At 40.6% G+C, this 15366-nt stretch overlaps 1 protein-coding gene across 1 annotated transcript; it reads right to left on the bottom strand.

The window, feature by feature from the left end:
• Positions 1 to 449: 449 nt before the first annotated feature.
• On the bottom strand, positions 450 to 2698 carry LOC116768341 (piggyBac transposable element-derived protein 4-like). Its single transcript, XM_032659035.2, is given in 3 exon segments — positions 450 to 828; positions 830 to 2427; positions 2548 to 2698. Coding segments are annotated over 2 exon segments (1977 nt in total). The 5' UTR covers positions 2548 to 2698.
• Positions 2699 to 15366: the final 12668 nt, after the last annotated feature.

Genomic DNA, 15366 nt, shown 5'->3' with positions numbered 1-15366 from the left:
CATGACAAATTTTGGCATTTTGACACACGTTTTTTCCATACTAAGTCCATAGGCGTACTTGCGTAGGTCCGCTTACCAATACCATACAAAATGACAGAACGTCTTCAGGCGTCGCACGTCCTAGGGCGTTCTGGCAGATTTCTTTCTATCATGTAGGTGTTCTGCCCCTTAACGTTTTGAGGCGTTCAATAATAAAACATATATTTTTTGTACTAAAATGTTTAATTAATCTTAAGAATAAGGTATCAATATTTGAAACTATAACTAGGTAAGGCACTTTTACTTATAATAAATCAACTTACAAAACAAAACAATCTTAGGAGTGTGAGATCAATAATAATGTTAATTAATAATTAGGTAGGTACGAAACTTTTACTCATAATAAATCAACTTTCATAATAAAAAATTAGTAAACAAAATGACCTTAGAAATTATTGGTAATTATGTTATTATAAATTAATTTCGTTATGCCAGGCCTCGAAGCAAGATGGACAAAGTGGAGGGTTTTGTGGACATCCTTTGCAACGGTAACTAGTTTCTACGCGTTTTCCATCTTTGGAAAAAACACGGCATTTTAAAAAAGCATATTTTTTCTTGCTGCCAGGATTAGATTCAATTCGTTCAGGCCAGTGGCCCTTCATTCTATCTAAAGATCTCTCATTACGCTCAATTGCTGGTATATTATCGTGTAGCCTGTTGTAATGCATACTTTTCTTGTTGACCAAGTCCTTTACATTTATATTAGTATCGAGTTTTATCAAGTCTTTTATCAATTCCTCTCTAAACATAATAAATTCATAACTTTTGTCATTATTTTTTTTTGTATTTTTTGTACAAAAAATATGCATTCCACACTGATATGTCTAAAAGATGAAATAATACTTTTTTATACCAACGAATTGTTTTTCTAGGGCTTGAATAATAAGAGACCATTTGGTCTAAGCGATCAATTCCTGACATATGATTATTATAAGTCGCCACCTCAAGAGGCTTCATCTTCTTTCTCCCAAATCTGTTTTGTACTTCAACCATTGTAGGATGAGTGTTTGTAGAAATCATCAGGACAGGGCGACTATCCCTCCATTTAGATACGTAAACATTGTTCTTTCGGACCCAAACGTGTTCACCTTTCTTTAATTTTTTCTTTACAATACTGTCAGGATTACCTTTCCTATTTGACCGCAACGTTCCAACAGTGTGAGTTCTCAAACCGAGTAATTTCTTGCACAAGCTAACAGAGTTATAAAAGTTGTCCATATATAAATGGTGTCCCTTCAAAAGGTAAGGTCGCATTAGCCTCAAAACTAGGTCTTCAGTCTTTGAAATGTTTTCTTCTAGATTTTCTTTACCACAATACATGTCAATATTCAAGACATATCCATCCGACGTTGTGAGCTCATAGAACTTGATACCGTAACGAGCCTTTTTAGATTTAATATATTGACGAAATTGCAATCGCCCTCGGAATAGAAGTAAAGATTCGTCTAAAGAAAGTTTTTTACCAGCATTGTAAATCTTTTGAAAATGTGCTGTAGCTGTGTCAATAAACGGAGTTATTTTTCTTGATCCCTTAGCATCAACTTCAGAAGCGTAAAGACAACGCAATAATTGCTCATGTCTTCTAGCAGACATAACATATGTAAAAATTGGGTGATAATACAAATGATTTGTGTAGGTAAACAGGTTACGTTGTTTAGGGCATTTAACATGTCCTTTCAGCAAACATAGACCCAAAAATTTCAATATTTCTTCATTATTGCTCTCTCGAAATACAGCCCTTCGACTATGTCTGGTTTGGGGTCTGTTAGTAGAACACAACTTATTACCATAGGCATTTGTACATTGCACAATATAATCGACGAAATGTTTAGGAAAAACAATATCAAACATATCCCGAGGATTGTTTTCCTTCCCTTTGTTTACTGATATGCCTTCTATTGATGAATCAAAATTAAATTCTGGAATGTCAACTAGTGTAGAGGACCAATCCTGACTATCGAAGTCGTCGTTGTTTGGCTCGTTGTTACTATTAGACTGGGAATTATGAGTAAGTACGAGTAGATCTCTTTCTATCTCAGTTCTACTAGTAGAAGGCTGAACATTTTCGTTTTGCTGAGATTCTTGCTCAGTTTGATGCTCCGATTGTGATAAATTTTGGTCAGGAACATCTGATAAATCGGTAGAAGACTTACTTGAATCAGACGATCCACCGACACGTCGTCGTGACTTGTTCGGTTGATGTACTCTTACCACGGTTTCTGAATCGGAACTACTGCAATTATCTTCATCAGAAGGTACGTAGCATTGGTCGGAACCATATTCTCCATCATCTGCATAAGGATCTTGGCTAGATTCTGACGATGAAGCTTCGTCAAACAATTTTTGTATACGATTTTGTTGTCTTTGGTATGGGTCATTGGATTCCATCTAAAGGGTAAAAACACAAACATATAACTTCGATTGGTAAATAAAATAGTGTAATAAATCACACTAAACACATATAATATACACAAGTACACGAAATTTTTTTTATTATAAGGATATTACCTTGAAACCGCGCAAAACTCGCACGCACCCACTCCAATTCGCTCGCAAATGCGCACTGACCGAACGAGTGAACCAAAGTCTATTGACCGCGACCGCCGACGGACGTTGTGTCTGTGTGCAGTGTGTATTACAATTGTCAATGTAGTGGAGATATGGCTGTCCCTTTCTAGTAAGTTTTTACCATTCAATGTGACACTAGCAAATTTCTGAGGGTTCGTACGGGGACAAAAAAAATTTCCCGCTAATATTTAATAGGAAACAATACCGCCCGTCGACGTACGGTGGATTACTAGATTTCAAACTTGAATGACTGTCGACGTAATGTCGCGTTAGTTTTTTTATCTTCTATCGCCCACCGACGTACCGCGCGCGAACGTGGTAACAACATAAGTGGAGGTTCTGTAATTTGAATATAACCTAATTGCCTCTGTATGTTGAAATTGAGCTCTATTTTGGCTTTTCTGGTTTAAAGACTTCCTGAAAATTTTCATCTTTACTATCCTTACAGGTGGAAATGGGTTCATCTACGTTATATACTGCAGAGGGTTCTTCGGAGGTATAATATGCCTCATAATGTTCATGATATTGATCATAATCGGGATAATATTCATACTCATTATAGTTATAATCATCGTCAAATTCATTGAAATTTAATTCACGGGTTTTGAAATAATTACTAGGAGGTGGATTTTCAAATTTACGCCAATCATGCCCTGTAGGGGGTAAACTCCTAGGTATAAAGTGACTCACACCACTCATCGGACGTGTTTTAAATGGTTGTTGGGGTTGCTGAGGACTATTAGGCAATCTAAAAAGATTACTTTGCGGATTATAATTCTGAGGCAGAGCGCACATTACTTGTTGAGTTCGAGAGGGGCCACGGGGTGGTTGCATCTGTTGTGGTTGGCTCGGACGCCATCCTTGGTTATTTGGTGATGCGAATGACCTTGATGGACCAGGCATGTTCTGGTGCCTGAAGGGCATACTAAATGGTACGAAATTGTTAGGCGGTAAATGGATTGCATTAGACTTCAAATGAGTTTGATGAAGATCTTTCCTAGAACCACCTTCATTTCTTGGTTGTAAATACAGAGTATTAAGTTCGTCTTGAACAAATTGAAGAGCCTTTTCAATAGACTCCGGTCGCATACAGCGGATCCTACAACCTAAGGGGTCTTTTAAACCTCGCAAGTATGCTTGAAGAGTAAGCTTTTTATATAAATCTCGTTTAGCTTCTATGGTCGTTGGGACAGATTCATGTAAAGAGATGTATGTCATAATGGTACTATATAAATTCTGGCACCTCTCATAAAATTCCTGAGGTGTGCTATTACCCTGTGTTTGTAATGAAAGATCACTATAAAGAGCGGTCTCGTCACGGTGATCTGCAAAATTGTTCACCAACGCACTCCTGATACCTAGCCAGTTTTCTGGAATTCCATTGGAATTAATTAGCCTAGCCGCGGGTCCAGAAATTTTATTTAAGATTCCGTTTATTAAAGCCAAATTGGACAACTCGTTTCCAGGACCCGGTTGGAAATATTGCAATACTAATTGATCGCATAAATTAATGAAACGGGTTAAAACATGAGTGTTCCCGTCGAAATCGGGTAGCAACCTTAGTGATTTGTAGATATTGTCAATGTCAGCCATTTTTACGTCTAAATCTCTATTTTCGTCTATTATATTGAACTTATTATTTTTATCTAACCTATTCTTTAACCTAGAGTTACGATATTCGAGTGGATGAAAAATCTTGGTTGCTTAAAATGACACACACAATTTTAAGTAATACACAATTAAAATTCAAAAAGTAAGTTTAAACTATCGAAAGTAACGAACATAAAATATAATAAAAATCACACTAATTGATTTGAAAGTCAGATGAAAATGTAAGTTTATTCAAAACTATACTCTTTATGAAATAACTCGATTTTATTAAATAAAGATTAGAAAAAAATAAAATTGATTAACTATGTCTATAAAAGAAATTAACTAATTTTAATACTGAACCCTAATAAGGTATATGTGAGTAATTAATTAATAAAATAGTTATAGTCTTACTAAATTAAGGATATGAACTAGGAAAGTAAGGACTGAGATAGATTCAAAGTACTTACAGCATATCTGAATTTTGGTATCAATTGCGGAATCGATTTTCAGATCTCCCCCTAACAGTTCGAACCGAATAGGTTCCGGATACTCGAAAACGGTGCTAAGCCATCCGGGTAGCTCGCGAACACGGTATCGAAGTTGGATATTATCACGAACTATCCGCGAGTATCCTACCGACTGCGCCAATTATATAAGGTGGCAACCGGAGGTTCCAGGAAAACTACGAAACATACTTATATGTATATTATAATAAAAATTACATATTAAAACTTATAACCTATACCTAAGACTACATGATTGCCCCGATGTTAGGATAACAATGCCATTCTATTGCTTGTGTGGTATCAGGAATCTTCTGGTTCACACGGCTGGGTGTTCGTTCCGCGGAGTCAGCGGCGTCACTTGTTATATGATATCTTATCCATACAACAACATTGCCCCGGCTGTGTTCATTTATTTTATAATATGTAGCGTGTACGTAACATGCGGCACACTAGTAGGTAAATAAACGGGCATTGCGATACGAGCAAGCGACCGCGGGCGGGTAAAGACGTGGGAGAAGTATGGTATCAACGGTTTTCAAGCGAGTAGGCACTTTTTGGCGAGTGAACGACGGCAATGCGACGACGAAAAAATATTTCCACGACGCTATGTTCGTTTCCGATGCGAACACTCAAAAAGGCACCCGCCAATATTTGTGGTGTCCAATAATAAGAGGATCGACTCACGGCGCCCCTCTTTGCTTTCTACGGCGCACACTTAGGGAACCCCTTTTTTTTTTTTGTTGGCGCACTGGGAAAACATGCCTTACGCATCCCCTTCCGTCGGGGGACGGAGAGGGGTATGTGGGACTCCCCGGGAAATGGTTCCCGGTATACCCACTAAAATAACCCAGTGGCGCTCCGACCTCGCCTGACTGACGGGGAGCTGGGAAGCCGGTTTGCATCCAGCCCCTCGCCGGCGATTGCCCGCCTTGTGGCAGACCCCTCACGCCCCCCCGGGTTGGGGGAGGGCTTTGTTGTGGTTTAGCCATTTCAACTGCGCATTTTTTTATTAACTTACTTTTGAAAACATACTTGTTTGCTGCGTTAGTTTGTTTTGTACTCAGCCGCCATAACCTTTCTTGCTTTACCGACATGTTTTTATACTTTTCTTCATGTAAAGAAGTATAGTGTCATTTAACATTATATTCTTTACTTACAGACAAAACTTGCATACAAATCAAACACTGAGTTTTATTGTTATTGTTGGAGATAAAGTATTCTAACTCCCATTTCGCATTGAATGTACGGTTTTCTTCACTTAACTTCCTCTTCTTTGCAGACATGATGAACTTAAAAGTTCAATATACTTTAACACAAAGCGAACAACGTAATAACAAACTTTAAAATAACGTAAAAGTCTTTAATAACTTCAGTGTAACCTTGCGTAATCAAAACTTTCGTCGCGTGGAGTGACAAGTGACTAACAATGCCCAATGAACGATGTGCGGTATGTACCTATTTTGCGTTCGGGGAATTCCCCGAATTCTCGAGTAAACAGTGATGTGTGCGAGGTGATCGACCCTAACCAAAACATTGAATTTCGTCATGATAAAATAATTTGCTCATTAATGTATTTAAACAAAGAAGATAAAAAAGATTCTACGGGTCGCAAAAATCCAAACCGCGGGCCGCATGCGCCATCTTGGCCCATGGTGCTGGTAAGATGGGGTACCCCCCTGAGGTAAGGTGGGGTACCCCCCTGAGATAAGACGTGGTCGTAATGATGATCACTGAGAAAGGTGATTAATTGAGTTGGCAGAACTCGCAGACATGAGTAGCTTCTATATAATAACGCTGAAGCAACACGCCACGTACGTCGCACGTCGTAGGTGTTCGCCGGTTTACTGTCAGCAAAGAGTCCGCCTGCGCACCGCCCGCCTCAGTGTCGCCGCGCGCATCGCTACTCGCTGGCTAGTACCTACTAACCGTCATAGTGCAGTTTAACTAATGCAACGAAACAAAATACGACAATGAAACGCAAGAGGAACGAACTACGCAGCCAAGTGGTGGCGGGAACGTAAATTTTATGTATTTTTGTGAATGGATGATTGACATTTTCTTGTAAAATATGGACTCAACTTTGAAATATGGAAAATATAACTTGTTTTTTCACAGTCTAAATATATCAATTGATGTAAAAAACATATTATAGACCGAAAATCGCGTAAATTAAAAATATGTAATATAATCATATTAACCCAGGCCCTACTTATAAGCGGTTTTCTGTTTCTCCAAAAAGAAGAGATGAATATAAAAAAATATATGAGCTTATTAACTGTGGAGAAGAATCTTTAAAAATTACAAAGTCGAAAGTTGGTTGTCGATTGAGCCAGCAATCACAAAGATTCTCTCGCAGTGGGAGGATTTGAAATTGCATTTTAACTTGGCAAAAGTAAATGAAAATTGTTACACTGATGAACTTATATGCAATATGCTTGAGGACAGCCGAAACTATTTATATTTAATATTTTTAAGAAGCATTTTGAATGATATTCAGATTGCAATTAAGGCATTTTAGAGCGAAGTCTCTCACCCAGCGGTCGGCAACCTTTTGGCAGGCTAGGGCCACTAGGTGGCAAAATAAACTAAAGGCGGGCCGCACGAGTGGGGCCGTTCAAGTATTACGTAAGCAGATTTATGACAATTTTTTACCCCCCCCCCCCCATCCCCATTGTCAGCAAAAGTCTTACCCCCTCCCCCCATTCTTACGTAAACATTTTCAATTACTGTATTTTTTTAATATTATAATAATTATAATTTTAAAAATAAGAAAATAGATTTAGGATAAAGATTAGATTTTATTGATACGGTAACCAATACAGAGTAAGGTCCAAAAATATTATAATCTTACAAACAACAAGCTTATTTAATTTTTGGTACACGCATGAAATTCAAATTAACAATCTTCAGTCCATGATACCCGTATCCATGATTCTAAGTTTTCGATGACATTGGATTGCTTGGATTGCAGCTCAGTATTGAGAGTCTGCTCCCTTTCATTCAATTTTGGAATGTCTACGTCGTTATCATCGAGCCATTCAACATCATGGTGCTTTAAATTTTGAATAATGCACATCAGTTCATTAGCACGACGAACAGCGACTCTTACAGGTCTTACTTTCCTATCAGTGTGCGTGTTTACTTCTTTATGGATCTCCTCGATGTGACGATTTAGTGACTTAACGGAAGCATGATATATAACTTGAAATAAGTCAATAGTCTACTCGCTATAGTATCCAAACGAAACAATACACTGACAGAGGAAATTACGACAAGTGAATAGCCCACGGTAATTCCCCTTCTCGGTTCTAAAGCGAGTGCTTAAACGTCTGCATTTTTTGCGGTAATACCCGAAAATGCGTTTTGTTTTCAAGCTATGACAATGTGAGGGTTCCCATTCGGTAAAAAAGTAAATAACTACCGATGACGTAATCATCATCTAGACTCCTCTACCCCCCATGTCATCCAAAATAAGCAAAGCAAAGAACCCCCCGCCCCCAATAGTGCTAACGTAATACTTGAACGGCCCCAGTGATATAAACCCCAGAAGCCGAATATTCCTATATAATTCAAATCCCATAAAAAAATTAAAACGCCATTTAAATTGTTAAAACATACGGAATTTTATTCGTACACGTATTATTGTTATTATTATTATTATTATTCGTACACATTACGTTTATAGTTAGAAAATAACGATTATTAAAATTATAAAATTACTAATATACTTTTAGTGTGATGTCTGAGGTTGTATTTGGAAGGCTATTTCTTGTATGTTGGCTGTCATATTTGTAGTTACAATTCGTAGAATAGTTCTCAAATGCTCATCTGTGAGACGTGACGTGATTTATTTTTTCTGTAATTGACAATTGAAAAAGTTTGTCCACATAAATAGGTGCTAGCAAAAATTCTAATGAATTGCTTAGCAAACTTTTTGAAGTCATCAAAATCGGAAGGCAAGCTACCATAAAAAGTAATAAGATCATTGAGTTCATAGAAAGTGCCCAATTTCACCAGTTTCACATGAAAAAGGGTTTGCAAACACCTTCAGTTTCCTGGAAAGTTTTTCAAAATTTAAAAATCTCGCTGAATTTAGTTTGCAGTTGAATTAAAATATCTTTCATGTTATCACTGTTCCAATGAAAATTAATTCTAGCTTCCTCAACAGCCTCTTTACAATCGGAAAATTATCCAACTTTTTTTCATCAATATGCTTTATAAAGAGTTTAATTTTCATTTGAAATGTTTTTACGTCTGTGTGCATATCAGATTTTTTTTTTAACTTGAAGCCTCAAAATTTAGCGTATTAAATTTATGTGTCGCATCTGTCAAAAATCCAAGGTCTATCAACCATTGAATATCTGTCAACTCTGGATTTGCCCTTTTCATTATAAAAGTATTGATTTCTTTTCTAAGATCAAAAAATCTTTTCAGCACTGCGCCTCTACTTATCTCTTCGATCTGCTCTTCTATCCCTACTATTTGCTTCCGTATCTGACAGAAACTGTTGAAATTGACGATGAGCCAATCTATTTTTTCTGATATAATTTACAGTCGATACCACGATGTCCATTACTTCTTTCCATGATACGACCTTGGAACATAACGCTTCTTGGGGGATGACGCAATGGAAAAATAATGGGATGCCACATCCTATCTCTGCCAGTTTCGATTTAATTCTACCTACCAAACCCTTATTTTGTCCACTCATGTTTCTGTCTCCGTCAGTTGTAAAACTTACCAATTTTTTCCATGGTAATTGCATTAATACTAGGCGCTTCTTCTAAGTTCAAACTACATAACTGTGAAGGCTCCTCATAGATATTAAAATTCCTATAGATTCCGCGAACAAATATTAAAAGCTGGGCAGTATCAGTGACATCATTACTTTCATCGGTAGCTAAAGAGAACCATTCATATTGTTGTGTTTTTTTCCGGAGTTGCTGACATAAATTATCGCCCAAATCTTCAGCTCGGCGAGTACATGTTCTTGCAGAAAGACTTATATTTTAAAATATTTTTTTTAGATCGGGGTACATCTTCTCAGCCATAACTAAAGCACATTGTTTTATAAGTTCGCTGTCGGTAAATGGTCGGCCAGACTTAGGAAAGATTTTCTGCTACCCTTAAACTTGCATGTATACTCGTCTCGTTACTTTGTACTTGAACCTTACAACATTTTTTTGGTTTTTAACAGAATATTTCAGTGCGTTAATTTTATTTTTTCGTGATTCACCTACTAGGCATGCAAATTTAACTTTATGCTCGCTATCATTTCGGTGTTTGACATTATAAGGGTTTTTTGGCATATTAACCCGGCGTCATTGTGGCTACTAAACAGAACTTGGCCGTTGTGACCGGGTAAATTTTACCCAAGTACATTATTGTACACTGAATCAAGCTTATGCCAATATTGGTTTTCTATAATAGGGAAATAGGTAGTTAAATACATTATTAATAAAAATCAAACATTTATTTGTCATAAAATGAGCATATTACACATCAAATTAAATCTTTTTATTCTCCGATATTTTTTTTAGAACATAACTTAAAACGTTTATTCGAAAACATAACATAATAGACATTTAGAGACAAAACATAAAATTTTCTTTAGAACATAAACATGAAATCATGAACTATATAAAACAAAGCTTATTTACTAATAATATACCGACTTATTCTCTATCGAGATCAACGCAACTTTGGCATAATGGGATAATGTGTTGCATACAAATAGGCTTATTACACTTATTGCAGTTATGCCTAGTTTTTTTTGTCTTTGGCAGAAGGACAGTCTTTGCATCTCGTATATGTTTTAGAACTTTTATTCGGAGGGTAGGTCATCATTTCACCGACTTGGTCGTGAATACGTTTACGTAAGCCTCTTGGTAAGTTCTCCATATTTTTTCTCACCCGAAGATGACCTTCAAGCATTAATAGAGCGAGTTTTCTACGGAAATCACGCCGGTTTGTTTACGAGTTATTATTTTCACGAAAAATAATCACACCATTTGGTGCAGCTAAATTCATGACCGCATATAATACTGTCATTGGCCAGCGTTTTGAGTTTCGAGATACATCATAGGTAGTACAGAGCTCATCAACCACATATACGCCAGCTTTCGCAGAATTATAAAATGTAATTATCTCTGGTTTCCTTTTTTCACCATTAGTAGGATCAATGTTTTGGTCATGATAAAGAGAAGACAATACCAGCACCACTTTAGACCGTTTAGGCATGTAGGAAATAAGCGTCATATCTTTTTGGAATGCAAACTGAGTGTTGTATACTTCTTTTCTTCGTATAAAGTTATAAAAAAAAGTTATATAGTTTTAAAGTTATATGGTTATAAAGTTTGGTAGGATTTTTCTTTTGTTTTTACGTAATGTACCTGTAGATGTAAGTTTATGATTTTGTTGCAAATGTGTTACCAGTGGAATGCTCGTGAACCAATTGTCCATTGTAATATTTCTATTACTTTTAGAAATAGGATGGACTAATCTGTCTACAACATCGAAAGCTTTATCACTTTGCAAAAACGGCCCGTCAGGCTGCTTACCGGGATAAATTTCAAGGTTGACTGTATAAAAGTTTTTTGCATCAACCAAAGCATAAATTTTGATGGCATATTTCGCAGGTTTATTCGGGATATATTGACAAAATGAGCACCACTAAATGCTTCCAGTTTTTCATCGTTTGTAGGATACTCATTGGGAGTATAAGTATTTTTACAGTTTGAGTTTGATTTACTCTTCAAAAAAATATCTAATTGGAGCCAGATTGTCCAGTTGCTTTCGCTCTTGGCGTGTTGTTGCATCATCAAAACGCAAACAGCTTTACAGCAGTTTTTTTTTTTTTTTAAAGGCACCCGCTATCGCAGGGTGTTGTTGCCATCATTTCTTTCTTGCGTGGCAAGAATTTGAATATTTATTATTTTTCCAACAGTACAATTTTTCCTTAAGCTACTTAGATTAAATACATTTTAGGTACTGTGGCCTTGCCGATGGCTCGGTCGCACTCTATAAAATCCATTCCAATATTCTTAGTACAATTCAATTCAATAATTAAGTAAAACCATAAAATAATTAAAATTCAAAAAATAAAATTAAAAATAAAAAAAAATAAAAATAATTACAATACATTTTTTTTTTTTAAATCTGGATTAATATTAAATATACATTGCAATAAATTTTTAAAATGAAATAAATAATTAAAATTAAATATAAAATTGAATTAAAATAATTTAAAATGAGAGTAAATAATTAGAATTTTAAAATAAGAATTGAAATTAAATAATTTAAAACAATAAATACAATTAAAACGATGAACAAATTTACAATGAATTGGAATTGAATAAAATGAATTGTTAAAACATACTTTGTGCAGCATCCTCCTGTTTTATCTTGTTTTGTTCCTTTCGTTTGCTATTTTTACTATTTTCAGGCAGAACCGCTCCAGATGCGGCCTGGAGTGTTTATCAGCTATTAGGTTTGCTATGGTTGTTTCCGTTAGCTTTGTTCCAGTACTTAATTCCAGGTCACATCTGTCGCGGTCATGCCTCGGGCACTCGAACAGGAGGTGCTGCACCGTCTCTGCGACCTCTGGGTCGCACATACATGAGTCATTATCTTTTAGTTTGAACTTGTATAAGTATGCCGCGAATCCTCCATGCCCCGTCAGCACTTGCGCCCACCCAGACGTCCTGTCGAGGCACTTCATGGTCCGATAAGCGCACCACGCATCAGGGAAGAACATGCGGGTGACCTCCGCTGTGGCTCCTTCGGTGTACCTGCTGTTCCAGCGCCGGACCGCGCCCTCTCTCAGTCGTCGTTTGACATGTGAGATAGGACACCTGTCATAGGCCGGGGCGACCCTAGACTTAGCCGCCAGCCTGGCCAATTCGTCGGCGCGCTCGTTGCCGGGTATCCCGACGTGAGCCTTCACCCAAAAGAACCGGAGGGTTTTACCCCTCCCCTGCAACTCCTTAATATTCTTCCGAATATGGGTAGCGAGGGGGTGGCGCGTGTCCGGGTTCCGGATCAAGTCCAGCGAAGAACGGGAGTCGCTTAGCACCGCCGCGCTGACGAAGTTCCTCTCGACAACCAGGTCCGTAGCCCTGGCTATCGCGAGCAACTCCGCCTGAAAGACGGTGCACATCGGCGCCAGCCTCAACCGTCTCGTCCGGACCTCGACCCCATCCCGCCAATAAGTGTACGCTGCGCCGACCCCGTCATCAGACTTACTACCGTCAGTGTAAATCAGATGCTCGGAAAGGTGTAGCTGGGCTACATGTTCAGGGAGCATACCTTCCAGACATATGTAATCTACGTCCGGCTCACTGGCAGGGTGAGGAGCCTCGGTAAAGGCCACACGCTCCTCCAGTTCGCGGGAGTCCAGCTCGTCGATCGGGCGTCCCCGTTTGCTCTCGAACAATCGGGCCGCCTCCCAGACCCGAAGGTCAAGCGGGAGGAGCCCGGCCAGCGTGAGCGCTGCGTTGAGCGACACCGTACGATGTGACCTAGCAATCTTCTGTGCAAATCCCCTCTGGACGGTAGCAAAGGACCTTTGCACAGAGATCTTTTCGGCGGCCTTCGCCCAGGAGCTCGCGCCGTACAGGATCGTCGGTTCGACGACCGCGAAATATATCGTCCTGATGATCTCCGAACACAAGCCCCATTCCACCCGAGCCATCGTCGATAGTTTCCTATACAAGTCCGTTGCCTTACGACAAGCGTAGGCAACGTGACTGTTGAAGGTTAGTTTACTGTCGACGATGACCCCGAGGATCTGGAGCTCGTTCACCATCGAAATGTCAACCCCGCCCAGCTGCACAACCGGAGTGTCGTACTTAAGCTTGCGCGTGACAACCATCGCCTGAGTTTTTTCGGCGGAAAAGCGCAGCTTATTTACGACACCCCAGTCCCGCGCAACAGCCAGGGCGGCATTGGCATCCCGTTGGATCTCGAGTGCAGTATGCCCGGAGAACACCAACACGATATCGTCCGCGAACGTCTGCACGTACGCGCCCAGCCCATCCAGGCTGTCCAGGAGGGGGTCCAGCAGCATGTTCCAAAACAGAGGTCCACCTATAGAGCCTTGCACACAGCGTTTGGTCTGCGCCTTCCGCACAGTCCCTCCCGCGTAGTGCACGGCCACGCTCCGGTCCCGGAAGTAATCCTCGACAAGACGCCTTAGGTTTACGGGGATACCTTTCTCTATCATTCTACACTTTATGGCCGGCCACCACGCGTTGTCGAACGCTCCCTCAATGTCGAGAGAGACCATGAGGGCGGTCTCTTTCCTGGAAAGAACACCTCTAACGTGCTGCATCAGGTCATACAGCGTATCCTCCGTGCTCCGCTGCGGTGTGAAGCCATACTGCCTTGCATTGGACTTGGGCAAGACGTGCCATCGGATTCGATGACACAGAATTTTCTCTAGGATCTTGCCCAAGATGGAAAGGAGTCCAATGGGGCGGTACGACTTTGCGCGGGCATAGTCTGGACGCGCTGGTTTCCTGAGCACCACGACAGAAGCCTCCTTCCACGGCGCTGGAAAGCACGCCAGGTCAAGACACCGGTTCAGGATTGTAAGGAACAAATGTTCGTCCGCGCATATGGCGTGCCAGCATATGTCGCTGGTGAACCCATCCTGACCCGGCGCCTTTTTAGGGTTGAAGCTGCGCAGAGCCCGAACCAACTCACCCCTGGTGATCGGGGGATCGTCGGTGTCTTCGGGTAGGCGCATGCCAACCAGGTCCGCTCGGCTTCGGATGACGGCGTGGACTTCAGAGTCTGTACCGTCATCGTCTTCGGCGAAGAATGTCCTGGCTAGCAGCGCGGCCGACTGGTCCGGGCTCTGCACAACTCCGCCCTCCACGAGGAGCTGGTCCTCGCGGTGACCCGTCGCTCTTCTCAGCACCCGGTTGATTCCATCCCACATAGACTCCCGCTCTTGCATCGAGGTAAAAGCCTTCCAACCCTCCGTTTGGGCGCTGACAACCCTCCGTTCATACTCCGCCTTGGCGATCAGGTACTCGTCGACCACCCATTCTCTGCGACGCGGTGCCGCACATCGAACCCGGCGGCGTTTCGTGTTTACGTCGCGCCGCAGCCTTTCAAGCTCATCGTTCCACCAAGGAAAGCGTTTTTTGGTTTTGGGGGGTTTGTGGGGAGGAATGTATTTTCCACTCGACTCCTCCACGCGCTCTATGTACCTGGTTACCGCCTCTTCCAACTGGTTTCGGTTGGTAACTAGACTGATACCCTCCGGGGTTAGTCCCCGCGCGGCCAACCCACTACGCATTTCCTCGGCGAAACGACCCCATTCAGCCTTCCGGGTATTGAAACGTCGGGTAGTCCACCTAGCGTTGCCCCCCGGCGGAACTCTGAGACCCAGGACTACACGTATCGTCCTGTGATCCGAATTGGTCACGGAGTCGTCCACTTTCCATTCGCGGACGCTTCTCAACAACCCGTGGGTGCAGACGGTGACATCGACATGACTCGTGTACCTCCTGCCCCCCCGGATCGTATCGAAGGTGGGGACGACTCCTTTGTTCAATACGTGCAGCTCCAGGTCATCAATGAACCCCCGTAGGGTTTCGCTTCTGGTGTCCTCCCCGACGCTCCCCCACCACGGACTCCATGCATTCCAATC

This window comes from Danaus plexippus, chromosome 20, assembly GCF_018135715.1.
Source record: "Danaus plexippus chromosome 20, MEX_DaPlex, whole genome shotgun sequence".
NCBI classification, from domain to species: Eukaryota; Metazoa; Arthropoda; class Insecta; order Lepidoptera; family Nymphalidae; genus Danaus; species Danaus plexippus.
This window is presented reverse-complemented; position numbering and strand designations above follow the sequence as displayed.